Genomic DNA, 27,522 nt, shown 5'->3' on the forward strand with positions numbered 1-27,522 from the left:
CAGTGAAAGGATATAGGTTGTGGGATCCTACATTGCGGAAGATAGTCATTAGTAGAGATGTAACATTTGATGAATCCTCTTTGTTAAAATCAAATGTTGAAAGAATTGAACAGGAACAGGTATCGCCAAGTCAACGAGTTCAGTTGGAGGCTAGATCTTTCGGTGACAGTCGAAAGGAAGGAGAGACTTCTGGAGAAAAAGGTGTTGAAGACACGAAGGAAGCCATTGAAGCTTCTGAACCAGTGCAAGTTTCTGAACCAGTTCAGCAACCAGTCGCTCTTAGAAGGTCTACAAGGGAAAGGAAAACTCCCAAAAGGTATGAAGATTCTGCTTCATCTTTTGCTTTGATTACTAAAGATGGGGAACCTTCTTGTTATCAGGAAGCAGTAAAAGGTGTTGAAGACACAAAGGAAGCCGTTGAAGCTTCTGAACCAGTGCAAGTTTCTGAACCAGTTCAGCAACTAGTCGCTCTTAGAAGGTCTACAAGGGAAAGGAAAACTCCCAAAAGGTATGAAGATTCTGCTTCATCTTTTGCTTTGATTACTGAAGATGGGGAACCTTCTTGTTATCAGGAAGCAGTAGATGATATAGATAGCGACAAATGGAAAGCGGCTATGGAAGAAGAAATGGACTCCTTAGCCAAGAACCATACCTGGGATCTTGTAGAGCATCCTGAAGGGAGAAGTGTTGTTGGATGTAAATGGGTCTTCAAGCTGAAACGGAAAGTTGATGGAAGTATCGAAAGGTATAAGGCACGACTGGTAGCAAAAGGGTATTCTCAGGTTGAAGGTATAGACTTTCATGAGATTTTTTCTCCAGTTGTAAAACTTGTTTCTATACGTACTGTGTTGGCACTAACTGTGTTGCTTAATCTTGAGTTAGAACAGTTAGATGTTAAAACAGCTTTTCTACATGGTGATTTGAACGAAGAGATATATATGGAACAACCAAAAGGTTTTGTACGAGGTCGCAGCAGAAGATTAGTTTGCAAGCTCAGGAAATCATTGTATGGTCTGAGGCAGTCTCCCAGACAATGGTACAAGAAGTTTGATTCCTTCATGGCGAGCCAGAACTTTATAAGAAGTGAGTATGATCATTGTGTGTACTTCAAAAGGTTTCAATGGCATATTCATTATCTTAGCTTTGTACGTTGACGATATGCTTATTGCAAGCAAAAGCATGGAAGAAATCAACAGGTTAAAGGCTCAACTCTCTAGGACGTTTGATATGAAGGATCTTGGAGCAGCAAAACATATCTTGGGCATGGAGATACACAGAGACAAAAAATGTTGGAGTTGTCAACAGGTTCATGGCACATCCAGGTAGAGAACATTGGCAAGCAGTGAAATGGGTGCTTCGATATCTAAGAGGCACAAGTGACCATTGCATCGTCTTTAATGGTAGTGAAGGATCAGTCTGCGGATATGTAGATGCTGACTATGCTGGTGATTTGGACAAAAGAAGATCTACTACAGGTTACGTCTTTACTCTTGCAGGTGGAGCAATTAGTTGGATGTCAAAGCTTCAAGACACAGTTGCATTGTCCACTACCGAAGCCGAATATATTGTTGCTTCAGATGCTAGTAAAGAAGCAATCTGGTTAAAGGGTCTGCTCGATGAAATTGGAAGAACGCAGGAGAAAGTGAATGTACTTTGTGACAGTCAAAGTGCTATTCACTTGGCTACAAACCCTGCCTATCACAGCAGAACCAAGCACATTGATGTAAGGTATCATTTTCTGAGACATGTGATCGATGGCGGAAAAGTAGCTCTTAAAAAGGTCCATACACAAGAAAATTGTGCAAACATATTCACAAAGCCAGTTACAGTAGAGAAGCTGCGGTGGTGTTTAGCTTCTCTTGGCTTGCAGGAAAGATGATGAATGGGAAAATTGTTGTCAAGGTGGAGTTTGTTAGTTTGACAACGAATTAGTAACTTTAGGTAAAATGTAAATAGACAGTTGTATACCGAATAATTAGTTATGTAACGATAGTTGGTGATATAAAACTATCAAATGCCCATGAAATGTAATGCGGAGAATCATTGTTAAATAAAATTCCATTCAATTCAGTTTTGTGATTCAGTTTCGTGTCTTGGTATTCAGTTGTTGCTTTCTTGCTTTCTTCATTATTTCGGTTTCTGATCAACAGCCTGATTCGCTGGATCAGATCCATGGTAACTGTTGTATATCTAATTTCTTCGAGGGCCATCATCCCAATAAGGGAGTTAGAGTAGGTTCTGAGAAGAATTTAATGAAGAACTATTAATTGGGCAGAACTTGTGTGTAATATGTTTATTGTGCATGATCTAATTGGTAGTTTTATAAGTTTCATTCTGCATAATTTGTTTTTGGTTAGACACATCAATGTGTTTCAGTTCATTAGCTATGTAAATTTAATAGGAATTTGTTGTTGGATTGTGTGTGTGTGCAATGAGTCTAGTGCCCACAAAATTATAACGAATGCAATCTCAAGATCGAAAGGTTTAGCAAGACGATGCGTTATCAAATTAAAGAGATTTGGCAACAAGACAATGCACTATTAAAGTAAAAAGATTAGCAAGACAATGCGGTACTGTAACATGCTAGTGTTATGTACATTCAACACTACAACACATTATAATTTGAAGACTCTTGAAATTCCCATATTTAACAAATTTTGAGCATTTTATTGTCTCAAGCAACTAGATATTTGCAACTATGAAAAAGTCAAATAACATTCTAAACCATGCAGAAAATGATCCAACCAATAACATGTATACTTACGATGGCAAGTCATAAAGGCGCACACTGTTATCATTATAAGAACAAAGCAAAATAGGTTTGGCTTGTTCATCGTTCATTTTACTCAATGCAAGAACACCCTGCGCAAAAGGAAACCAAGAAAAATTAATCCACTTATAAACCTTGTGCATTATCTAGTGACTAGATAGGACATGAATGTTAAAACATGTCAGTTCAATTCAGAAAATCTATGCAGCTAAGAATCCAATAAAGTACATAGAATTTTCATATGGCTCTTCAGATCCATACTATATCTCCTCCAAGCATGAATCCATAGAGAATTTGATATGCTTTCCAAGCACAAACTATAAGCTCTCAACCTAATTATTTAGGTTATAAAAATGTCAAGAAATCCCCAAAGGGAACTATGAAAAAATTTCTTTCGTTCTTGTATGTAGTTTTTGATTCACAAAGGTCTTTCCCTAGGTCTCTAAACTACGACGATCAATAAATCATAAAATTAAATAGTTGCAACAAACTAGAACAAGTATAATAAAACTATTTAAGAAATTATTTGTAAGCTACTTTGCGCTGAAAAAGAAATGAAAAAAAAAAAAAGGCAACACCATCCCATTGAATTGTTACCCATCTATGATTTCAAATCCTAAGGCTACCTTGGAAGCACAGAGCAATGTAGCTTGGTTGATAATTCATAGGTAGAGGACAAACAACTTTAAGAAAGAGACAATATTGCATTGCAGCTTAGTAAACATGTTTTTGCATAAGTTAACATCTAATTAGAAAATGCATACAAAAATTGTACACAATAAGGATATAGATAACATACATGTTCTTCAATATGAGTGTAAACCACTTCAAGGGTTCCAGTTGATGCAGCAGCCCAGACCTGGATTTTAATGAGGTAAAAACCTCCAATGAGCTTTGTACACCTTCATATTTCCAGATAGATGTAATGATATATATCAAGAAACTTTCCTCACCTTCACTGTGCCGTCTAAAGAGCACGACAAGAGAAATTGGTCCCAACAAAGAAGAGACATCACAACTGATGTGTGATCTTTCAAAGTCTGTATACATTCAAAAGTTCTCAAGTCCCAAACCTGTGAATTTGTTCAGACAATGTCAAATATAAAATCATCATACAATGTCAAATATAAAATTAAATCATCTAAATCTAAGATGTACTTTTCTTGAATTGCAAGTTCATGGAAAACATTGATATTTATTAGGAGTACTGCTATATCCAAATTGAACTAGTTTTAAGGAAAACAACAAATTCTCTTGATTTGTAAACAAATAAAAGTATTTGCAAAAAAGAAAGAAACTTACTCTTATTGTGTGGTCCATAGAAGCAGAGTACAATCTATCTTTCTCTGAGACTAATGAGATAACAGGCAACATATGACCTGTGAGGAACGCTGCAGGGTCAAATGTATTGGTTGCAGAATTAAACTTCCATGCCAGAATAGTGCCATCCTGTGGTATGGAAAGTAAAAAGACAAATCATCAGGGTTATATAATTCAATAAAATAATTACCTATATTTAATTTGATAGAGCAAAACTAATGACACGTGATTACAGAAAGGCAAGGCGGGAGTTTCCTTACATGTGTTCCAGCGAAAATCGTTTGATTAGCGATTGCCAGGGCATGGACTTGTCCCTTAGGGCCGTCTAATAATAACTCTGTCAAGTTGACAGTATTCAAAACCTGCAAAGTAGATACACTTTGTTAACTTACGGAATTCATTCTGTTTAAATCAATTATGAGGCTAAGGCTAAGCGTGTTAAATTACCTTGACAGCATTACAAAGGCCGACAAAAAGCCATGAACCTTCACTCAGAAGACATCCAACTTTGCTGTCGCTGCCCAAGGGGATATCCGTGCCCTGTTTAAGAAAGAAGATGGTAAGCTTTCATAAATAGATTAGAAGAGAGGAGAGAGAGGAGAGGAGAATTTTAGTGTATGTAAAAGCTTAAAGTACCTGCCCTGTATGGCAGTCCCAGGCTATAAGCTTGTTATCTTGGCCAACAGAACAGAGTTTGGCAGATCCTGAATGCGAAAGAAAAGTGATTCCTCGAATAGGCTGCGGGAAGGAGTTCAATTATCAAACGGATATGCATACAAATCAAGGATACCCAGAAAAAATTTAACGCTCACCTAAACTTTACCAAACTAAGAAACAGAGCAAATAATAAGGAAACACTCTGATAAAGTGATTATGCAGAGCAAGCAAGCAACTAAATCAAGAATATGCAAAGCAAGAAACAACCAAAGCAAAAGCATGCAAAGCAAATAAGGAAACTAAGAAACAACCTAAGCATACCTTGTTATCGTGGCCAACCAACTTAGTCAAGAAAGTGACATTGGAACCTTCAATAACATGGGAGTGCAGATATTTGCAGTCGTCGCTTGCGTACTTGCAATTGCCCGCAAGCCAATAGCGGCATGCTTTATCCTTTTTCTGAATCTGTCCTCTCCTGCATCTGCTATTATTCCTTCTGTACATGTTTTCTTCACATCTCTTTGGAGCTACAACCCTTTTGGAGGTGTGGCTGTAGGAGTAGGAGGTTGAGCTTTTATTATTTCCTCCTGCTGGTTCTGGTTTGTCTGAGATGATATCCATGTCGATATCCATCGCTACAGATTTCTCAGAGAGGATACCCATGTCAATCTCCATCGCTACGGGTTTCTTTGAGATGATTTCTCTGCTATTATGCAGTCAATTCACTCTGCTATTATGCAGCCAATTCACACTTTGTTTCTTTGAGATGATTTCTCTGTTATTATGCAGCAAATTCACTTTCTGTTCTTCTTCAATCGTTTGCAGATGATAATGCAATGGCTTCTCTGTTTATGTGGGTTGTTCTTTGAAGTAATATTAGAGCGTGTTCGCGGCTTTCGCATGTGGGTTGTTCTTTGAAGTAATATTAGCGCGTGTTCGCGGCTTTCGCATGTGGGTTGTTCTTTGAAGTAATATTAGCGCGTGTTCGCGGCTTTTTGCATGTGTGTTGCTATTTAAACTAACAACTACCAGTGAACAGTAAGTAAACACCCATCGTTCCTCGCGCAATGCAACCAATTCGTGTGTCTCTTTCTTGTCTGTTTGTTAGCTCAAGTAATATTTTAGTGCATGCCTATCGTTATCTCAAGTAATATTTTATTGCATGTGTGTCGTTATCTCAAATCTATTTTGTTGCCTGCGTGTTGTTATAAACAAATTTTTTTAAGGAAAGGAAGAACGCTTGTTATCTTAACTAAAAGGCACCTCTTTTCTTTCCACACTCGCACTCCAAGTTATAAGCTACAAATTTAATTTTTTTAAAATTTTCTCTTTTCTTTCCACGCTGGTACTACACGTTACAAGCTATAAATTTAATTTATATATATATATATATTTTCAAAATACAAACCTACATTTACATATGGATGTGAGAATGTATTATAATTGAATGTAGTTACAAAAAACATCTATATAAAAAATATTAAATTTACTTGTCATTAATTGCATGTAGGTAGATATCCTAAAAATATACAAATGAAAAATTATATAAATTAAATTATAAATTCAATGATATCATTAGTCTATCTTTTCAAGAGAATATTAAAAGGGATATCCAACGCAAGTGTTTGTCCAGTGGCATGAAGCTTACATAAGTTGTAGTTTATTAATTCATTATCAACAATGACTTTTGTATTGCAAAATAACAATCCTCAAAGCTTTTATTTTTCTAGAAATTCTTTATCATTAGAATGCTTTTGAGATTCAAAATTTGATTTCATTAATGTGTGTCTCAAGCTACATATGAACCCTTTAATGTTTATGGGAGTGTCTAGACAATCATTGATATATAATATGCTCTTTCTTTTAAATTTCTATAAGTCATAAATGTTCATGCACATAGCATACATAGAAATTCTATGTTTGTATTTAACAATAATTAGTTAGTTACACCAACTATATTGTGAACCATAAAAACATATCAATGATTGGAAAAGCACAAATATATAAGAAATATAAACATCTTTATACCCATTGACTTTATTATGGACTAGCAATCATGTAACTTTATACCCATTGACATTGTTATGGATTAGCAATCATGTAATTATTACACTCGTAAGAGATTTTTTTCCCTACATTCAACACGACAATGGATGATGACTAAGCATCACACATGGCATAATTTTATGAATTTGTGTACATACTTTTCCACAAGAAATAAGTACTCACTCCTAGGAAACATTGGGTTATTCTTAGATATCCTTCTTCCATCATGTTATACATAAACATACAAGCACACAACATAATATGGTGTGGGTCACTCAACAACCTAATACTCAAAAGATGTATAATAATGATAAATATTGCAATCACAACCCACCATCTTACAAAAACAACTACTTGTACCAAAACTCATGCAAAACCTCTCTTAACCAAAATACTAAATTTGGGCCAAACCCTAAATTTACAAAAGAACTCAAAATTTCTACTGAACACGAAAATTTTGTTCTACTTGAAACTCAAAATTTAGCATTCCCAAACTCCAAAATTATGCTCACCTTAACCTCAAATTTTAGGACATCAAAATTCGCGCTGACAAAAACCCAAATTTGATTCTTCCTAAACCTCAAATTTTGTTTTGCGACCAACATCGAAATTCAGCTAGAACACCATATTTTGATATGTCTAACCTAAATTTTGGTTTTTTGCCTCACAATGTATGGAAAGCACCAAAATATGATTTGCACTCAATCGATCATGTTGCATGTTTGGAGGAGGCATGCCACGTAGAACACAGTCACAAGTTACCTTCCCACATGTCTTCCCATCTGGTGGGATGCACCCATTGTTGGAAATATGTTGGGATTGATGGCACCTACAAAACATTGATGATGATGTTGTCATTGATGGCAATTGCAAAGCATTGATGATGGTGTTGTCATTGATGGAAAAGGTGTCACAGATGTTAATGATGATGACACAGGTGGTACAAATCTCACATGTTTCCAAGCATATTGGTGAGCAATGGTGGTGGATCTAATTGAAGTAGGTGCAGTAACTTTCAAGGCATTTCCAGTACAAAATAATGTAGAAATTATGGTGTAGATTTGCAATTGCTTATGAATTTTTAATCAAAATCACAAGACACAAACCTACTCTGCTGTTATGTGGAAGTTAATGCATAATTTAGAACAAAAAATGTAGACATGCAATAAGAAATAACACACATGCACACAATATTTTTCTTGGGGAGAGCAATCTGCTAAAAACCCCAATGCCTTCTTGCATTAATCTAATGAATAGAGATGTATTACAATTGTTTTTCTCAACTGAGCACAACCTGCAAGTGCATAATATATCACTCTCCTCATTGAGAAGCTTTGACTCAAACCTAGTCAATTTCCGCCTCTACTCGAGCACTTATTTCCTTGTCAATTCCTTGAGAAATTTGGCCCCTATTATTTAGGAATTTCTCCAAAATGGATTGCAAAATTCCTTAGGTTGATCATAAGTTTGAATGCAACAATTGTACACTCAAGACTAGTCTACAGCTAATGTTATACTTCCTTGGAATCTCCACCATAGCTAGGGAACTCAAATTCTCTGCATGCACTAGCTCGTCTGGGTTGATTGATCAATTAACTAGATGATCATTGAGTTTGACTAAAGTCCCATTGCACAACTGACCTTCCACTAGTTCCTCCAACAGTTGGAACTGATTTAACTGAAAAAAAACTTGAGATAATTGACTTTGATTTCTACAAATTCGCAATCACACATGCTTAACTGCACTCTAACTCCTCCAACTCGAATTTACTAAGTAAACTAGGTGACACAATCTATGTCACACAAGTTAACTACATCCAAGTTTTCTATTGATGTGGGAATTCGATTTTTCTCAATTTAATCATGGCAAAATCAAATTGAGAATTTCTTGCTGCATTTTTCAACGCTCCCTCTCAGCAATAAAGGGATTATCAACCACCCCTATCCTGCACCTGTGGAACACAAACTTCCCTCTTGACAAGGCCTTTGTCCAAATTGATGAGCCCCAGTATTGCAGCAAGGATGCTGCAACTCCTAGGGTGACAAACTTTACTTTATCAACCCAAGGTTCGTACAAACTTGGAGGTGATGGTGCTATATGCACAACAGATGCAACATTCTACTCTTGTCACTTCTCAACTAGGGCAATAGACCACTAGGGTTTTTCAAACCAATCTTCTATTGACTAGAAGGAGGTTGACTTCTGACAATGAATATAAAGCTATCTTTGATGCAGAAAGTAAATGCTTTCCTATTTTAAGGAAATGAAAGTGCTAAATAGAAATTGCTATGAAATGACATGAAATTACCTAGTTAAGAATTAACACATGTTACTTGTAGAAAAGACCTAATTTAACCTTGCATTCTATCATCTAGCTGTCTGGACTAAGTAGGCATGGAAATGATCCTAATATTGCTATGATTGATATATACATGCACTAGCTAAATATTGCAAAAAATAGTCTTTTGGTTTTCAATTTAGAAATGTAAATGTTAAGCTAAACAACCTGATCTTTTGCAGGGGAAGGAAGGCGTGGGAAAACTGGTCCAAAATGGCATTGAAGGTTACCTAGTATGAAAATTTATGAAACGTGGTCCACGAAGGTGTTGAGGGTTGGAGCCTTCAATGAGGGAGTTGAAGATTCCTTCCAGTGGTAGCTGGTATATCGGATCAAGGGGTTGGAGCTCCCTTCCGGTGGTTATCGGTAAATGAGATCAAGGGGTTGGTGCTCCCTTCCAGTGGGTGATGGAGAACAAGTGAAGGTTGTAGCTTTCTGCAGATGGGTGCCTGTGTACTGGTATGAGTCTGCACCAATACACGATTGTAAGAAGTTTTTATTTATATTAAAAAGAAGATAGAGACGACAACATCGGTGGTTTTTTTCCACATTAGGTTTCCACCTTAAATCTTGGTGTTCATGTGTGTCTTATGTGTGATGGCTTATTTTGTTCTTACTGCGCATGGTTACTGTTTATATAATGTTGAATGAAGTATTGATGATCTGGCTTAAGATAATCTAGAAAATTAATTAACCAAAAAATATGTTTGACTGGATATACACTAGTTTTATGAATAATAGTCGCATACGCACGTGAGTTCCCTTCAGTAAAGTCGCATATAGAAATCTGGATATGAAATTGAAAAATTTAATGGTTTAAAAATACTGATTCAACCCCCCCCCCCCCCCCCCCCTTCAGTATTTTTCCCAACACTTCCATCTTTTGTTATAATCCATTGTTCCCTCGTCTTCTTTCCTAATGATCATATTATCTCCTCATATCCTTAGGTGTCTTCTAGCATGGTCTCCTTCTCCATCTCCTTCATCATCATACTTTCATGACATAATAGAATACCTATGAATCCAATCCACCCATGACAAGACGACATCAATCCGATAAACCCCTAGCCTAATATGCTTCATGAAATCACTTGTTAGAGCTGGAAATGGTGACTGAATCAGGGATTGCATAGTTCCAGACGCCAAGGTCGAGGATTGAAGCTTGAGATTGTGCAATGTGTAGTTCAGGATGGATAGGGTCAAAGGATTGCACAGTTGAGGGACTCAGGGACTCGGGCTGGAGGCTTAAGCATTGAGATTACACAATGCGCAGTTTTAGAGGCCTGGGAAGAGAGAATGCGCAGTTTAGGGAATCAAGGGCTCAATATGGAGGCTTTTGAAGGCCTGGGCTGAGTGACTGCAGAGTTGAGGAACCCAAGAGGACAAGCTCGAGGCTTGAAGTTTCTCAATGCGTGGTTCAAACAGGAGAACATGATGGGAGATTGCGCAGTTGAGGGGTTCAAGGCCTCAAGTTTGAGGCTTGAGGCTTGAAGTTTCCCAATGCGCAATTCTAGAGGGAGAGAGGAAAAATAATTTCACAGTTGCATTGTTCAAGAGCTCAAGGCCAAGGCTTGATGCTTGAGACTACATACTGCGCAAAGAAGATTGGCAGGAGGCAAGGATTGCACAGTTATGGAGCTTAGGGGCTAGGCTTGAGCACTAATATTGCGTAGTGCATAGTTTTGGGGGGAAGAGACTACAAATTGCACAGTGCCAAGAGCCAAGAATGTTGTTTTAGGACTGAGACTACGTGGCACGTAGTCCGGGAGGGTTCAATGAGGCTAAGAGGCCCGGTGGGGAATTTTCCCAGTTTTGAAGAACTGTGGGATTAATGAGATGAAGTTGAATAAGAACAAGAATTGAGCATGACCACACACTTAGATCACTTGAAGAAAAAACACAGGACGCTCATAACATATGAACAACATGCTTTCCTCAATGCGACAACATTGCAACAGCTCACTCCAAGTACAACACTAAAGATACACTTTGCGACGACAATGACGACACTTGTGTGACAGTGCTTGAAACTTTAGAAATGAGTACAATACATGTTTACATGATGAGAAAACTCATTATCACAAAGATTACCCCTTGAAACACACAAGAACTAGCTTTTATACAATTTGTGACAATTAACATGCTAAAAGATGACATTTTCTATATGAGAAGGAAAAGTGCGAACGACACTTGCAATATGAGAACAATGGTGAAAGTGACACATGCCAGAGTGAAGATAACATGAAATTGGTACTAATTAAAGTGAAAGCAAGTAAAAGCGATAGTCGAAAACATGAAAACGACACTTGTGAAAGAGAAGGTGCATAAAATTGACAGTTTGAAAAACACACGGAAATAGAAGTACAAACGCAACCAAAAGTGAGGGATTGTCAATGACAGTGTGCACTGACTGTCGACATGGGTTGAACATTGCATAGGCACTGTCTTGATGGAATGTGCTTTTCAATCTTGCATAAAAGGATGTGCTCGTGAACTTCTTGTGAACTGAGCATGTGTGAGCAAGTGACTTCGACCGATCAAGAAGTGACCAGAATTCAAGTGTAGGTAAAATTTTGGAGGATTTTTGTCATAGCAACAACAGGTGGAAACAATTTATTGGTTCTTATGGTTATTTACTTTCTGAATTTATTTAGGTGGTGTAATCTTTTGGATGATGTCCCATCCCGGAAGCAACCTACCTATAATAATGGTAGAATTGGGGTGGAGGGTATTGCAAAATGTCTTGATCATTTTCTGGTGAAGGCCGATCTTTTAGAATTTATGGGTGCCATGAGGTCTTGGACTTGAAATGCAGGTATCTCGGATCATAATCCAATTTTCTTATAATGGAATGATGTTGTAAACCTATTAAATCATCCTTTTAAATTCAATCATGCTTTACTAGTAGAGGAGGACTTTCAACCGGTTGTAAAAACATGCTTGAAATATACATTTGTTAATTGAGTCAGGTCACACATGGGTTGGATATGTTAGAGGTTAGAAATACTTAAGAGAGTGGTTAAAAAATGGGAAAGGAGAAAAAAGGATAATTTCCAAGGAGTTACTGAAAATTGATATCAAGTTGGAGATACTTGATTATCCCAAACATCCTAGTTTTCTATTAGAAAGAGCTAAAAAGGAAGCGTTGGAACTTGATAATTGAAAAAGATACGTCCTTGGACTACAAGAAGAAGAATGGCATTTAAAGAGTAGGGCTATATGGGTCACTACAGGGGACAAAAACACTAAATTTTTTCATAATTTTGCATCAAAAAGGCATAAGGAGAACACTATATGGGAGTTGCAAGATGAAGCTCGGAATTCACTACATACCTGGGATCAGTTACAAACTGGAGTTGTTATATGTTTTGGAAATTTATATTATGCTAGAGTGGATATTGAGATTGATACACAATTGAAGACGATCAACTCATATCCCACATTTTTCTCTCTTATGGATTTAGAAGACATTTATAAGCTTGTCAGCAAAGAAGAAGTGGGATAAGTCCTAAAGAATTGTTCCAAAAACAAAATACCATGTCTGGATGGTTGGATTGTGGAGATTTTTATCCACTTCTTCGATTTGATGGGGGAGGACTTGGTATAATTGGAAGAGGATTCTAAGCAGAACAGGGTGGTTTCAGGCTCTTTAAACTCAACGTTTATTGCTCTTATTCCTAAGACCTAAAAGCCTATTATTTTTAAGTATTTTTGATCCATTTCTTTCTGTAATATTATATATAAATTGATTTGTAAGGTGATTTCCATTAGGCTCAAACATAAACTATCAAAATCTATCTCACTGTAGCAGTTTGGTTTTCTCAAGGGGAGGAAAATGCATGATGTCATTGCAATCACACAAGAATTTTTACACACGACAGAAAAAAACATTTGAGTACCCTTATTTTGAAACTGGACGTTGTAAAGGCATATGATTGTATTGATTAAGGTTTTCTACCACATTGGCTCTCACTAGGATTGAGCTCTCATTTGGTGTTGTTCAATGAATTATGGCTGGTGTTATCCCTATTCAAATTATTGTCATTAGTAATGGTGTCCCATCTATGTTTTTTAAGGTGGCCATGCGTGCTCTTTATCTCCCTTTTTGTTTATCATTGTCATAGAATGTCTAAGTCATCTTCTTCTGGAGGAAAAGGGAATGAGCTAGATTGTTGGTGTTGTACCTTAAGAAACCAATTTCCTGGCTGTGGAGAAATTCGGCTTAAGAAATTAATGATTATTGTTTGTTGTCACTTAATTGTCACTTTATTGTTTGTTGTATTCTTAAATGAAGGACCTGGAAAACTTGGTCTTTAATACAGCAAAATTAACGTAAACCTTTGATTAATACGAAACTCAAAAAGAATTAATTTTGCTTCATAAATCCGTCGGATCTGCCCGTTCAGCGCTCCATTGACTTCGCATCGCAAATCGAAATCAACATAACTATATACATATACATTCGGCGCTTTACGGACCCGCCAGGACTTATAAAATGCAACATATAGTTTTTTGGGTCCGGTCCATCATCGCAAATCACAATCGGCGGAACCAACGTACATAAGCTTTGTTGTATGGCGGACATGCGAGGATTATTAAACGTAATGTATATCTGTTTTGGGTTTGGTCATCGTAAATCACAATCAACAGAACCAATGTACATAAACTCTGCGATAAGAGGACCCGCCGGGACTATTAAACACGGTGCATATATATATATTTCGAGTTCGCCCATTGCAAATCACAATCGGCAGAGGTAGCACTTCATATATAACCGCTTCCATTGTGATTTGCGATTGCGATTTAATCACATCGCTGAACTATGGTCGACTCTTTAATACTTGTTTTCTTTTTATTTCAATGTGCAATTATTGCATCACCCCTTTTATTTCAATATGCCTCAATATGCAATTACTGCATCGCCTATTTTGTGCCTTATCTATTTTTCAGTGATTTTTAAATGAAAAATGAAAATTATAAACTATGAAGATGCATGTTACAACATCTGGCTCCACTAAGGGATAGTGATTTTGCCATAGAAGCACTAAGAACCGCAGATTAGTAACCCCATTGTTCTTGGGAAGTTGATGTAATAATGATGTCAAATATGTAAACCCACTTTGATTGGGTGATTGATGTAAGTTTGACTCCTTTGTGGTAGGACAAGTAATATGAGTCATAGAGTCATGTACTTCATTGTACATCCTTTAGAAATTCCAGCATGTGCACAGGGGGAGCATGGTCAGTGTTCATACTCGGCATTTCAGATCTACGGAAGCCTTCATTCAACATTGGTCAACCCTTTGCCCTTGATGTCAAAGGGGGAGAGTAAATTGGTGTTTGAAAATCTTGGTGCTTAGCTTGATGTGTTTTAGAGGTATCTACAGGTTGTTGTGACCAAACACCAAAGTGGTTTCCATCAAGTCTAAAGGGGGAGATTGTTGGCATTATGACTAATGCGTTGTCCTTGATGGCAACCTACTTGATGACTTGTCATTTGATGGCAACCTACTTGATGAGTTGTCCTTTGATGGAAACCTACTTGATGAAGATGTCAACAAGATGTGTTTACATGTGACAAAGAATTTGATCAAAGGGATAATAGTTCAGAGGCATAGGAATGACAAAGATGAAATTTCAAGAAGTACACGCCAGTTCTATTAAGAAAATACGCGTAAACACGTGGGTATGAAGAAGGAAATTCACGTACAGTTTTTGCAACATGGTATTCTAAATACCAAGGGTACTTACCATGGTTTTTCCCTGTGGTATTGAGACCAACAACGGATTTTTTGATCCCGTCTAAGAAAACCATCAGCCAGAGTATGGTTTTGACCTGTGGTATTGGATAAAGGCTAAGGTATATAAGGAGATGAAGATCAAAGTGGAAAAGGTGTGCAAGTGATGAATAAATTATGAAGAGTTAGATCTAAAGAAAATATGCATGGAATGAGTTGTTGATGTTTTCCTTGATCTAAACTAAGTATGTACTCGAGAATTTGAAGATGGATAGGATCCAATAGATCTAAGATGATAATATTGATTTTGAGGTGATTTGATTTGTGTTGATAGTGTCTTGACACTTGATTTTTCTGTGTATGCCAAGATTTGGGTATGTCTGAAGTTTTGTGTTACAACGAAGGTTTGAGTCAAAAATTGCATATCTGTACGCGGGTTTTATAACATTGCAAGGCATGTACAGACGTGGGTGTGATACTCGTAAATCATGTGTATTTCCTAATCTATGCGCGGGTTTGTTTCCTCAAAAGCACGTACACGTGCGAATATTCTTAGAGGGGAGCGCGTATAGAAAGTAGGGTTTTGATGAAAAGGATTTATGATCAGTTTAATCAGTATTGTTGTGTTTCTGTTGTCTGTCAATGAAGTATTCTTGATGATTTGGGCTTAAACAATGATGTTTTGATTATGAAATAACTAATTGAATAATGTTGAAGATACTTGTTGTTTTTTATTGAAGTTCAATGAAGGTTATGTGGTTGTTTTAGAATGATGCACTAGAACTGAGTATGATTCAATATTTATTTTAGAATGACGTTGGTTCAGTTTTTAGAATTCAATGGTTTAAGATACGAATGCGGTTACGCTTCATGGAAAGTGCATACACACACAAATTTTCTACTATAAAGTAGCATATATATTTTGATATATGGTTGATCAACGTTTGCAGTAACATAATTTGGTTTCTATGATGTGCATTGTGTTGATTGGTATTCTGGTTACATTGTTCTAACTATTCTGGTGGTTTAAGTTGATTGATTTGGGCTTCAATTGATTCAGTGATTGGTTGGTTCTATTGGTTCAATGACTGGTTGGTTCAATGGTTGAGTTATAGTAATAAGTATTAGTTTTGATTATTAGTTTTGGGCTTAAATGTTGGTAGTGGGTCCAGTCTGAAATTTTGATTAAACGTGGCCTACAAGTTGTGATGTGTTATATCAGGTGGATCTAGTATGAAAATTTATGAAACGTGGTCCACGAAGGTGTTGAGAGTTGGATCCTTCAATGAGGGAGTTGAAGATTCCTTCCAGTGGTAGCTGGTAAATCGGATCAGGGGGTTGGAGCTCCATTCTAGTGGGTGCCGGTAAACGAGATCAAGGGGTTGGTTCTCCATTCCAGTGGGTGATGGAGAACGAGTGAAGGTTGTAGCCTTTTGCAAATATGTGCCTGCATACTGGTATGAGTCTGCACCAGTACATGATTGTAAGAATTGTTTATTTATATTAAAAAGAAGACAGGGAAGACAACAGCGGTGTTTTTTTCCCACATTAGGTTTCCACCTTGAATCCTAGTGTTCATGTGTGTTTCTTATGTGTGATGGTTTATTTTGTTCTTACTGCACATGGTTACTATTTATATAATGTTGAATGAAGCATTGATGATCTGGCTTAAGATAATCTAGAAAATTAATAAAGCAAAAAATATGTTTTACTGGATATACGCTAGTTGTATGAATAATAGTCGCATACACACACGAGTTCCCTTCATTAAAGTCGCGTATAGAAATCAGGATATGAAATTGAAAATTTTAATGGTTTTAAAATAATGATTCCCCCCCCCCCTGGCCTTTCTGTATTTTTCCCAACACTTCCATCTTTTGTTATAATCCAGTGTTCCTTCGTCTTCTTTCTTGGTGATCATATTATCTCCTCATATCCTTAGGTGTCTTCTAGCATGGTCTCCTTCTCCATCTCCTTCATCATCCTACTTTCACGACATAATAGAATACCTGTGAATGCAATCCACCCATGAAAAGACGACATCAGTCTGATAAACCCCTAGCCTAATATGCTTCATGAAATCACTTGTTAGAGATGGAAATGGTGACTGATTGAGTGACTGACTCAGGGATTACGTAGTTCCAAAGGCCAAGGTCTAGGACTGAGGCTTGAGACTGTGCAATGTGTAGTTCAGGATGGATAGGTTCAAAGGATTGCACAGTTGAGGGACTCAAGCTGGAGGCTTGAGCCTTGAGACTGCACAATGTGCAGTTCTAGAGGCTTGGGAAGAGGGACTGCGCAGTTTAGGGAATCAATGGCTCAAGATGTAGGCTTTTGAAGCTTGGGCTGAGTGACTGCATAGTTGAGGAACCCAATAGGTCAAGCTTGAGGCTTGAAGTTGCTTAATGCGGAGTTCAGATAGGAGAACATGATGGGAGATTGTGCAGTTGAGGGGTTCAAGGCCTAAAGCTTGAGGCTTGAGGCTTGAAGTTTCCCAATGTGCAGTTCTAGAGGGAGAGAGGAAAAGTGATTGCGCAGTTGCATTGTTCAAGAGCTCAAGGCTAAGGCTTGATGCTTGAGACTACGCAGTGCGCAGAGAAGGTTGGCAGGAGGCAAGGATTTCACAAGTATGGAGTTTAGGGGATGGGCTTAAGCACTGATATTGTGTAGTACATGGTTCTGGGAGGAAGAGACTACACATTTCATAGTGCCAAGAGGCAAGACTGTTGTTTTAGGACTGAGACTACGCAGCGCGTAGTCTAGGAGGGTTCAATGAGGCTAAGAGGCCCGGTCGGGGAATTTTCCCAGTTTTGAATAAGTGTGGGATTAATGAGATGAAGTTGAACAAGAACAAGAATTGAGCATGACCACACTTAGATCACTTGACGACACAATACAGGACACTCATAACATATGAACAACATGCTTTCCTCAATGCAACAAGTCACTCCAAGTGCAACACTAAAGATACACTTTGCGACGACAATGACGACACTTGTGTGACAATGCTTGAAACTTTAGAAATGAGTACGATACATGTTTACATGATAAGAAAACTCATTATCGCAAAGATTACCCCTTAAAACACACAAGAACTAGCTTTTATACAATTTGTGACACTTAACATGATACAAGATGACATTTTCTATATGAGCAAGAAAAGTGTGAACGACACTTGCAATATGAGAACGACGGTGAAAGTGACACATGCTAGAGCGAAGATAACATGAAAGTGGTACTAATTAAAGTGAATGCAAGCAAAAGCAACAGTCGAAAACATGAAAACAAAAATTGCGAAAGAGAAGGTTGGTAAAAGTGACAGTTTGAAAAACTCACGAAAATAGAAGTACAAACGCAACCAAAAGTGAGGGACTGTCAATGACAATGCGCACTGGCTGTCGACATGGGTTGAACATTGCATAGGCAATGTCTTGATGGAATGTGCTCTTCTTTTTCAATCTTGGATAAAAGGATGTGCTCATGAACTTGTTGTGAACTGAGAATGTGTGAGCAAGTGACTTTGATCGATTAAGAAGTGACCAGAATTCAAGTGTAGGTAAAATTTTAGAGGGTGTTTGTCGTAGAAACAACAGGTGGAAACAATTTTCTGGGTCCTATGGCTATTTACTTTCTGAAGTTATGTAGCTGGTATAATCTTTTGGATGTTGTCCCATCCCAGAAGCAACCTACCTAGAATAATGGTAGAATTGGGGTGGAGGGTATTGCAAAATGTCTTGATCATTTTCTGGTGAAGGCCGATCTTTTAGAATTTATGGCTACCACGAGGTCTTGGACTCGACATGTGGGTATCTCAAATCATAATCCGATTTTCTTATAGTGGAATGATGGTGTAAACCTATTACATCATCCTTTTAAATTCATTCATGCTTGACTAGTAGAGGAGGACTTTCAACCGGTTGTAAGTACATGCTTGAAATATACATATGTTAATTGAGTCAGACCACACATGGATTGGATATGTTAGAGGTAAGAAATACTGAAGAGAGTGGTTAAAAAATGGGAAAGGAGAAAAAAGGAGAATTTCCAAGGAGTTACTGAAAATTGATATCAAGTTGGAGATACTTGATTATCCCATACATCCTAGTTTTCTATCAGAAAGAGCTAAAAAGGAAGCATTGGAACTTGATAATTGAAAAAGATATGTCCTTGGACTACAAGAAGAAGAACGCCATTTAAAGAGTAGGGCTATATGGGTCACTACGAGGGACAAAAACACTAAATTTTTTCATAATTTTGCATCAAAAAGGCATAAGGAGAACACTATATGGGAGTTGCAAGATGAAGCTTGGAATTCACTACATACCTGGGATCAATTATAAACTGGAATTGTTATATGTTTTGGAAATTTATATTATGCTAGAGTAGATATTGAGATTGATACACAATTGAAGACGATCAACTCATATCCCACCTTTTTCTCTCCTATGGATTTAGAAGACATTTATAAGCTTGTTGGCAAGGAAGAAGTGGGATTAGTCCTAAATAATTTTTCCAAAAACAAAATCCCATGTCTAGATGGTTGGACTGTGGATATTTTTATCCACTTCTTTGATTTGATGGGAGAGGACTTGGTACGATTGGAAGAGTATTCTAGGCAGAACAGGGTGGTCTCGGGCTCTTTAAACTCAATGTTTATTGCTCTTATTCTTGAGACCTCAAAACCTATTATTTTTGAGGACTTTTGATCCATTTCTTTCAGTAATATTATATATGAATTGATTTTTAAGGTGATTTCCACTAGGCCCAAAGATAAATATCAGATGCTATCTCACTGTAGCAGTCTGGTTTTCTCAAGGGGAGGAAAATACATTATGTCATTGCAATCACACAAGAATGTTTACACACGAAAAAAAAAAAAAATATTTGAGCACCCTTATTTTGAAATTGGACCTTGTAAAGGCATATGATTGTATTGATTGGGGTTTTCTACCACATTGGCTTTCACTAGGATTGAGCTCTCATTTGGTGTTGTTCAATGAATTATGGCTTGTGTTATCGCTATTCAATTTGTTGTCATCAGTAATGGTGTCCCATATATGTTTTTTAAGGTGACCATGGGTGCTCTTCATCTCCCCTTTTGAGTATCATTGTCATAGAATGTCTAAGTCATCTTATTCTGGAGGAAAAGGGAATGGGCCAGATTGTTGGCATTCAAGTTTCACAAAACATTTATGTCTCCCATTTACCTTTTGTAGATGATGTCTTGCTATTTGGGATGGGAACACTCCTGAAATGGGAGTGATATTATAATATTATTGATGTTTTCTGCAAGGCGATGGATCTACTGATCAACAGTAATAAGTCATATTTTATTGAGCATGAGGTTGACGAGGAGGTTCTTCAAGAAATATCTGATATTTTTGGTTTCAAGGTTATTAAACTTACACAAGGTTTCACATATTTGGGGTTTTCCCTCAAACCAAATAAATATTTGGTCTAGGATTGGAGGTGGTTGATAGGGAAATTTGGTCATAAGTTGATGAATTAGATGAATAAATGGTTGACAATTGGAGGTAGACTCATGCTGGTTAAGGCTATTCTATTGAATATACCAGTCTACTAGCTCCATATTTTTAGGATACCTGTTTCAATTTTCCAGAAAATTAATTCCATCATTGTTGGTTTTATTTGGGGAGGTAATACTGAGCATCGTAAAATTCACTTGGCTAATTGGAGGATTTATTGAGGCCGAAATTAGATGGAGGTTAGGGGCTAAAAAGCCTCCTTTAGTTTGGATGGGAATTCCAGGCATCCAAATCACTATGGTGGGCTCTGTTTGAAGTAGGCTTTCGGCAAGACATTTCCAGGGATAAGTATTTTTCTGAAATAACGGTTGAGGACTGAATACAAGCTCCTAACATAGGCACTCATAATGCATCTTTGATTTGGGAATGTATGTTATTAGTCAAACGTTGGATAACTAGGAACTTAAAATGAAAAATTGGAGATGGCTTGAGGGTTAGGACTGGAGAAGACTTCATTGGATCCTACTCAACATTTTTCACTAATATCTTATACAATAGAGTTTATTGCTATATTAATCAAGTTAAGAAGAGGAATTGGAACAAAATGTTGGCACTATTTGGTTGACAGCTAATGACCTAGGATTTTTTGAAGACTTGGCACATATGTGGAAGGAATATACTTTGGATTTGCATCAGGCGGGAGTTTATTTAAATTCTGAGGAAGATATCCTTATATGGAACGGAAATACTAAAAAAGGAAGATCATAATTAAGGAGGTCTATTCATATATAACATCAACAATGATTAGCCCAACCCCTATTTGGTGGCATCGAAAATTATGGAATTGGAAAATCCCTATGAAGCTAAAAGTTTTTGAGTGGATTTGTTTGAGGAATGAAGTTCCTATTTGGGATAACCTTTGTACAAGAGGTTTCTCCGGTCCAGGAAGACGTGTTATTTATATGGAGGAGGAGGAGGAGGAGAATATATCACACTTATTTCTTAAGTGCCCATTTTCTTTGACTATCTATCATTTTGTGTTCAAGTAATTTAATCTCGTTTTTAGTTGGAAAGGGGAAATCTTTTAGACTTGCTTTAAAGATTGGTACAATGTACACCCAAATTGGGCAACACTTCCTATATACATAGCATGGGGCATTTGGACAACTAGGAGCCATTTGATATTTGAGGACAAAGTACCTGTTATTAAAAGAACATCTGATAAGATTATGGGATATTTTATGGAGAAGGGACCAAGGACCGTTTGACATAAACCCAAGGTTGTAAAGTATATGATGAGAATGATTTATCCCTCTGCATTTTTTGATGGGGCTACTTGCTCAAACACGAGTGGATGTGGAGGTGTAATCTTCTTGGAGAAACAACACTTTCATAACCTATGTTGGAGATGTGGATCAAGATCTAATACAAAAGTGGAACTTACAACTTTGTGGGGAGTTTTAACATTTGTGAAACTCTTAGGCTTGGAAAATATGTAGATATGCAGGGATCCAAAGGTAGTGTTGGAATGGACCAATGGGAAATATAACTTGGACATTGCAACTCTTGGGCATTGGAAACAAAGGGTTAGGTGCTTATTCAACGTCTTCACTGACATTAGGATTGGATATATCTATATGGAATTGAATGGACAAGCGGATGCTCTCCCAAAAAAAGACTAACTACACAATTGGGGCCTATCTATGTGGCAGAATATGATGTTGGTAGCCAGTGTTTTTTGGACAATTTCCTCTCTACTAATATTTTTACCTTTTATCTAGTACTATCTGATCAAGTATGTGAATATGTTTATCAGCTATAGTTTTTCGGTCATTTGGATATATTGAACAATCTTAGACATATCCATATCTTGGTATATTATGAAGGATATAAACACTTTATTTTAATATAAAAATGCTAGTTTTTTCTTGTTGAAAAACAAAAAGCAACAAAGATCCACTACTAAACCAACTAACAAATGAAAGTAACACCACAAATAACACCACTTACCACTAATGAGTTTCCCAAGGGAAGTGAGTAGAACAATCCGTAATCCTATCAAGTAGTGTCTCATATAACTTACATCACAACCCATTATATACTAGCCATATAATATACTATACTATAGATCTATAATATATAGAAAGATCTATAGAATATCCCCATTTAATATTGTTATATATAGGATATATATGCTGCTATCCCTATAAATATAATATACTAAGCATATAAGATATTAGATATGCTATAAATCCTACTATCCATATATATATATATATATATATATATATATATATATATAACGGATGCATAAATATTCTATATATACACACTAATATATCCTATATATCCTGTTTTATATCTATATATACTCTAAAATATTCTAATATATTAGGATCTTAATGTGATACTATACCAATGTCCTCATATATTACTATCCTAATATATTGCTATCCTAATATATTAAGAGGATACTATAGCTTATACCTAGATCCTAATATATTAGCTAGTAATATAGTAATATATAATCCCTATAAACTAGTAGTGTATAATCTTTATTATATAGTCTATCTAAAATATCTATAGGATAGGAGACCTAATAGCAATAATAGTGGCTGGTTAGTACGAGTTGTGTTTGATGCTAGGATAGGAGACCTAATAGCAATAATAGTGGCTGGTTAGTACGAGTTGTGTTTGATGCTATTGATTTGGTGGAGAACAAGCAATTATTATCTTCTCTAAACTAGAAAAACCTCTAGTTGTTTTTTCAACCAAATCTGGCTGACCTGGTTTCTCAAGTAATAAGTTTGGATACTTGATCACATCATGTAAACACTCAGGGTAGAAGCATCGCTTTACATAGGTGACCTGGTTTCTCAAGTAATAAGTTTGGATACTTGATCACATTATGTAAACACTTGGGGTAGAAGCATCGCTTTACATAGGTTCAAAAATCTACATATATTCCCCTCCATTTTCATTTGCTTCATATAATCCCCTACATATATTCCCCTCCATAAGTCTTCATATGTCTCAAAAAGTGCTCACTTGTCATGAATAAATCTCCTGAATGCCTTGCATATTTCTGTTTCCCTGGTTTTAGGCAAGCAGACCCTTAAATCTAATAATGGAAGGCCATTAGTAATAACATTGAAAGATGCCAACTTGGCTATTTGTAATAGCATTGAAAGATGTCAACTAAGGGAGTGAGGGGGTGATGCTCGTTGGAAGTTGGAAAATATGATGAATCCTTGAATATATCAATTTGTCATGCAAGAGATGATTGCCTTTGGTGCCAGGGAATATATTCCAGGATCTTCAATTGATTTCATGGAGAGATAATTATTTTGGGACAGGTGATCCTTTGGAGGTTGCTTGCTTGAAAAGCTGGGATGTGTTGTTGGAATTTCATTTCATGGCTCTGGGAAGGAATATTTGCATGAGTACAGAAATTCCCCGAGGGTCATGAAAATCGACATCGGTTATCACACATTCTTTTGGATGGGTCAATTAGTCGATGAGAAGGGGGTTCAATCAATTTAGTGCTAAGCAGTGGATTCAATCAAGGCAGTGCTTCAGAGAAAACAATTTAACATTCAAGTGCCTGATCATACGATCCCTTTTATGACTTCAACATATCAATAAATGAAAGGATGAGAATTTCGTTGAACTCTATTCTTTGAGGTAATATATGAAACATTGCAAGAAAATTCTCCTAAGTCTAGTCTTTCTATGATGTGGCCTAAATGAGTTTGTGAGCATGCACTTTCAACAGTGATTCAATCTAAGGAAAATGAGGATGGAACTGTGATCCACAATAACCCATCAAGTTAGCGGATGAAGGAGGGAATTGGTCCTGAGAGTGATCTCCAATAGGTCATTGATTAAGTAGCTGACAAAGAAGTATGTGTGCCCCATAATCTAATTCCTCGTTATCCCAACGAAATGAAAAAAATTGGGTGCGGGGGACATGGTAATTCTGGGAGTAAGACTAGTTGTGTCGAATGGCCCACCAAAATGAAAAAAAATTGGTACAAGGTAGATGGTAATTCTGAGGGTAAGACTGGTTGTGTCGAGGCTTGAAAATGCCCGGAAATATGTAAGGATCCAAAGACACTCCATTGTAAATATGCTCGTTTGCTTAGGGTAGATTTTGAAATTCACATAGTTATTAATAAGCTGTTATTCACATAGATTACACATCGTTTTTTAATAAGCTGTTACCCTACAAGGTAAACACACATCATTTTTAAAATAAGTTATTGAGGACTGACGACAAACAGTGGTAATACCTGTAGTGTACTCCCCAACCAGATTACCATTAAAAGCTAGTTTCACACTGGGTTACACATCTCGGTCTACTCTAGAGAACCAGCATTCGAAAAATTACTATGTTGAGAATTGCGATTTGGCAAGAACAATTTAAACCAATCATATCAACGTCCAAAAATTGCACCAGATCATCATTTATAAAGAATCCATTTCTTGAACCACCTCTCTTTCAAAAACTTGGTATAGGAGAGGAAATAATATTAATCTTTTTACCAATCAACGCCCTCAAACCAGAATTTGGGAGAGGAGAGGAACAGAAATCCTTTTACAAATCAACAACTTCAACCCAGTCCAGAGTAACTTAGCCCGTCAGCAACTCCAACCCAATCCATAGTACCTCAGCCCGTGACCTAGTATTACCACTGCAGGTGTACTGAAATTGTGGCAAGCATTGCAGGTACTCTGAAATTGTGGCACCTATCCATAATATTTTATGAGATATTTGAATGCAGAAACGGAGACTCTTGGGTTAATAAAACCTATATCAAAACATGAAAGCAAAACAATAATAAACACACATACTTTCACCCAGATGATGAGCCTTTTTGTACCTGTTTTTAAATAATCACAGAACTGAAGCAATGCATACGGCAATTGACAATGACAATGCGAGACAGCAATTTACCCTACATACCCAATTTGGGAAAACCACAATTTGGAAAAATAGCTTGGAATGGCGATGCTCAGTCTATTATTATCATTATTAGTGTTTATAAAGAATCAGAGTATCATAGCTCGATACACATACTTTCACACAGTTGATGAGCCTTTTTATTTCTGTTTGAAATAAGTAATCACAACACTGAAGCAATGCACACAGAAATTGACAATGTGAGACAACAATTTACCCGGCAAACCCAACTTGGGAAAACCACAATTGTGGAAAAACCAGCTTGAAATGGTGATACTCAGTCTGTTATTATCACTATCAATGTTTATAAAGAATCACAGAATATCATACTCTCTTTGCTATTAACAGTGTCCTGTTACAAGAAATATCATTGTAAATTTCTTCCAAAGAACCCCTATTAACAGTCTCCTGTTACAGCAAATATCAGTCATTGTTCATTTCTGCCAAAGAACCCCTTTCTCATTTTTGAATTTTTCAGCCTGCATTTAATAGGCAGTGGTCACTTTTACATTAAAGGGTGAAAGTAGTAGCCCCTTTCTCATTTTTCAGCCTGCATTTAATGGGCAGTGGTCACTTTTGCATTAAAGGGTGAAAGTAGTAGCCCCTTTCTCATTTTTCAGCCTGCATTTAATAGGCAGTGGTCACTTGTACATGAAGGGGTGACCATAGTAGCTTTGCAACTTGAAGCCATTGCTGAGTATGTGGCCAGCATGAGCATGAGTCATTTGGTTCTTTCTCATTTTGCAGCCTGCATTCAATAGGCAGCGGTCGCTTTTATATGAAGGGGTCACGATAGCAACTTTGCAACTTGAGACTGATGCTTACAACAAAAATTCCACAGTAGCATTCCAACTTTGAGGCCTCTGATTACAACAATAATTTTATAGGCCATGTCAGCTTCTCAAGGTGTCTGGGTAGCCCATTTCCATAGTTTAAGTTTGCCCATTTCATCACCAGTGAAAAATAAATATGAAGGGGTCACGATAGCAGCTTTGCAACTTGAGACTGATGCTTACAACAAAAATTCCACAGTAGCATTCCAACTTTGAGGCCTCTGATTACAACAATAGTTTTATAGGCCATGTCAGCTTTTCAAGGTGTCTGGGTAGCCCATTTCCATACTTTAAGTTCACCCATTCCATCACCAGTGAAAAATAATCCGTCAGGTCCAATCTGAAATGCTCGCACTTCATTTCTTGAGAATGCTCTACCTCGTTCATGAAACCTGGAAAAACCAATAAATGTTATTATACCCCAAAAAATAGCCAATAGGAGAACATTTGGGCAAAACAAACATTATTCTCTACATCAGTTACAAAACTGACAAGGTCAATCCATAAATGAGTGCATGCAAAATTTCCTAGTAACTGGAATATTTTTAAAACAAGAAGTACATAATCCTCAAATAGCCCAAACCAAAATCAAACCTACTGCCATTCTCAGGAAAACCATATAAACCAGATATAGGAAATGCCCATCGGAGGGAACATACTAAAGCATCCTTCCGGCATTCAAGTAAAATCGTAAGAAAGATATGGTTTAAAGTTGTATTAATACCATATATGGTTGTAAATTGTGAAGACAAGAGTAGAGAAAAGTGTAGTATCAAAGTAGGAAGGCTTTGCGAGACAAAGTTGTTGATGTTTTGGGTAGCATCGGGAGTATTCTCACGTGTGATGCAAGTGGGCTAAGCTATGGGACTTTGCACCTATATACCCATGGTATTTTGATAACCCATGGTATTATGATCCCTGGTATTACACCCTTTGGAAAAGTATAAGTACAAGGGTGTGTGATTCATTCTTGTCATCGTGTGGCTTGGCAAGAGACCAATTTTCACATGAGGACAAGGTCGAGTAGGCCTTAAATCTTTGAGGGCCAGGAGGGCCTATGGAAGGTGGCCAAGTAAGAGAGTAGTTGAGGGCCAGGAGGGCCTATGGAAGGTGGCCGAGTAAGAGAGCGTTGTCACAGCCCTGGTTACCCTTTTCTGTTTTAATTTAGATTAAATAAATTAAACATGGGCTGAGACAAACGGACACTAATTCTAGGGCTGAGGAGGTAAACTGCTTGGGATTTGGTTGCTTTTGAAAGCCATGAAGGCTGACAGATGTTCACAAAAGGGACGGGTTTTCTAAATGCCAGCAGAGAGATAAAGGACAGGAAATTCGATTTATTGCAACAACATGCCAGCAAAGGGGGACAA

At 37.1% G+C, this 27,522-nt stretch overlaps 2 protein-coding genes across 3 annotated transcripts in view; both read right to left on the reverse strand.

Moving 5' to 3' along the window:
* Positions 1–2,760: 2,760 nt before the first annotated feature.
* LOC149218187 (zinc finger CCCH domain-containing protein 17-like) lies at positions 2,761–5,576 on the reverse strand. Its single transcript, XM_089382362.1, has 8 exons — positions 5,069–5,576; positions 4,727–4,828; positions 4,538–4,630; positions 4,351–4,452; positions 4,073–4,219; positions 3,724–3,843; positions 3,570–3,629; positions 2,761–2,862 (listed from the first exon to the last, which is right to left on the reverse strand). The coding sequence occupies exons 1-8, from the start codon at positions 5,420–5,422 to the stop codon at positions 2,761–2,763; spliced, it is 1,080 nt and encodes a 359-aa protein (XP_089238488.1). The 5' UTR covers positions 5,423–5,576.
* Positions 5,577–25,685: 20,109 nt separating this feature from the next.
* LOC149218188 (zinc finger CCCH domain-containing protein 17-like) overlaps positions 25,686–27,522 on the reverse strand; it is a 55,977-nt gene continuing 54,140 nt past the window's right edge. For both annotated transcript variants that reach the window (XR_016248613.1, XM_089382363.1), the window contains exon 2: positions 25,686–26,544. Coding sequence is in view for 1 of the 2 variants with exons in the window: in XM_089382363.1 (XP_089238489.1) it covers positions 26,412–26,544 (133 nt within the window). In the remaining variant the exon portion in view is untranslated. The remainder of the gene's footprint in view (positions 26,545–27,522) is intronic.

This window comes from Pinus tabuliformis, chromosome Q, assembly GCF_031772625.1.
Source record: "Pinus tabuliformis cultivar Carrire ecotype Pingquan chromosome Q, CPIR1, whole genome shotgun sequence".
NCBI classification, from domain to species: Eukaryota; Viridiplantae; Streptophyta; class Pinopsida; order Pinales; family Pinaceae; genus Pinus; species Pinus tabuliformis.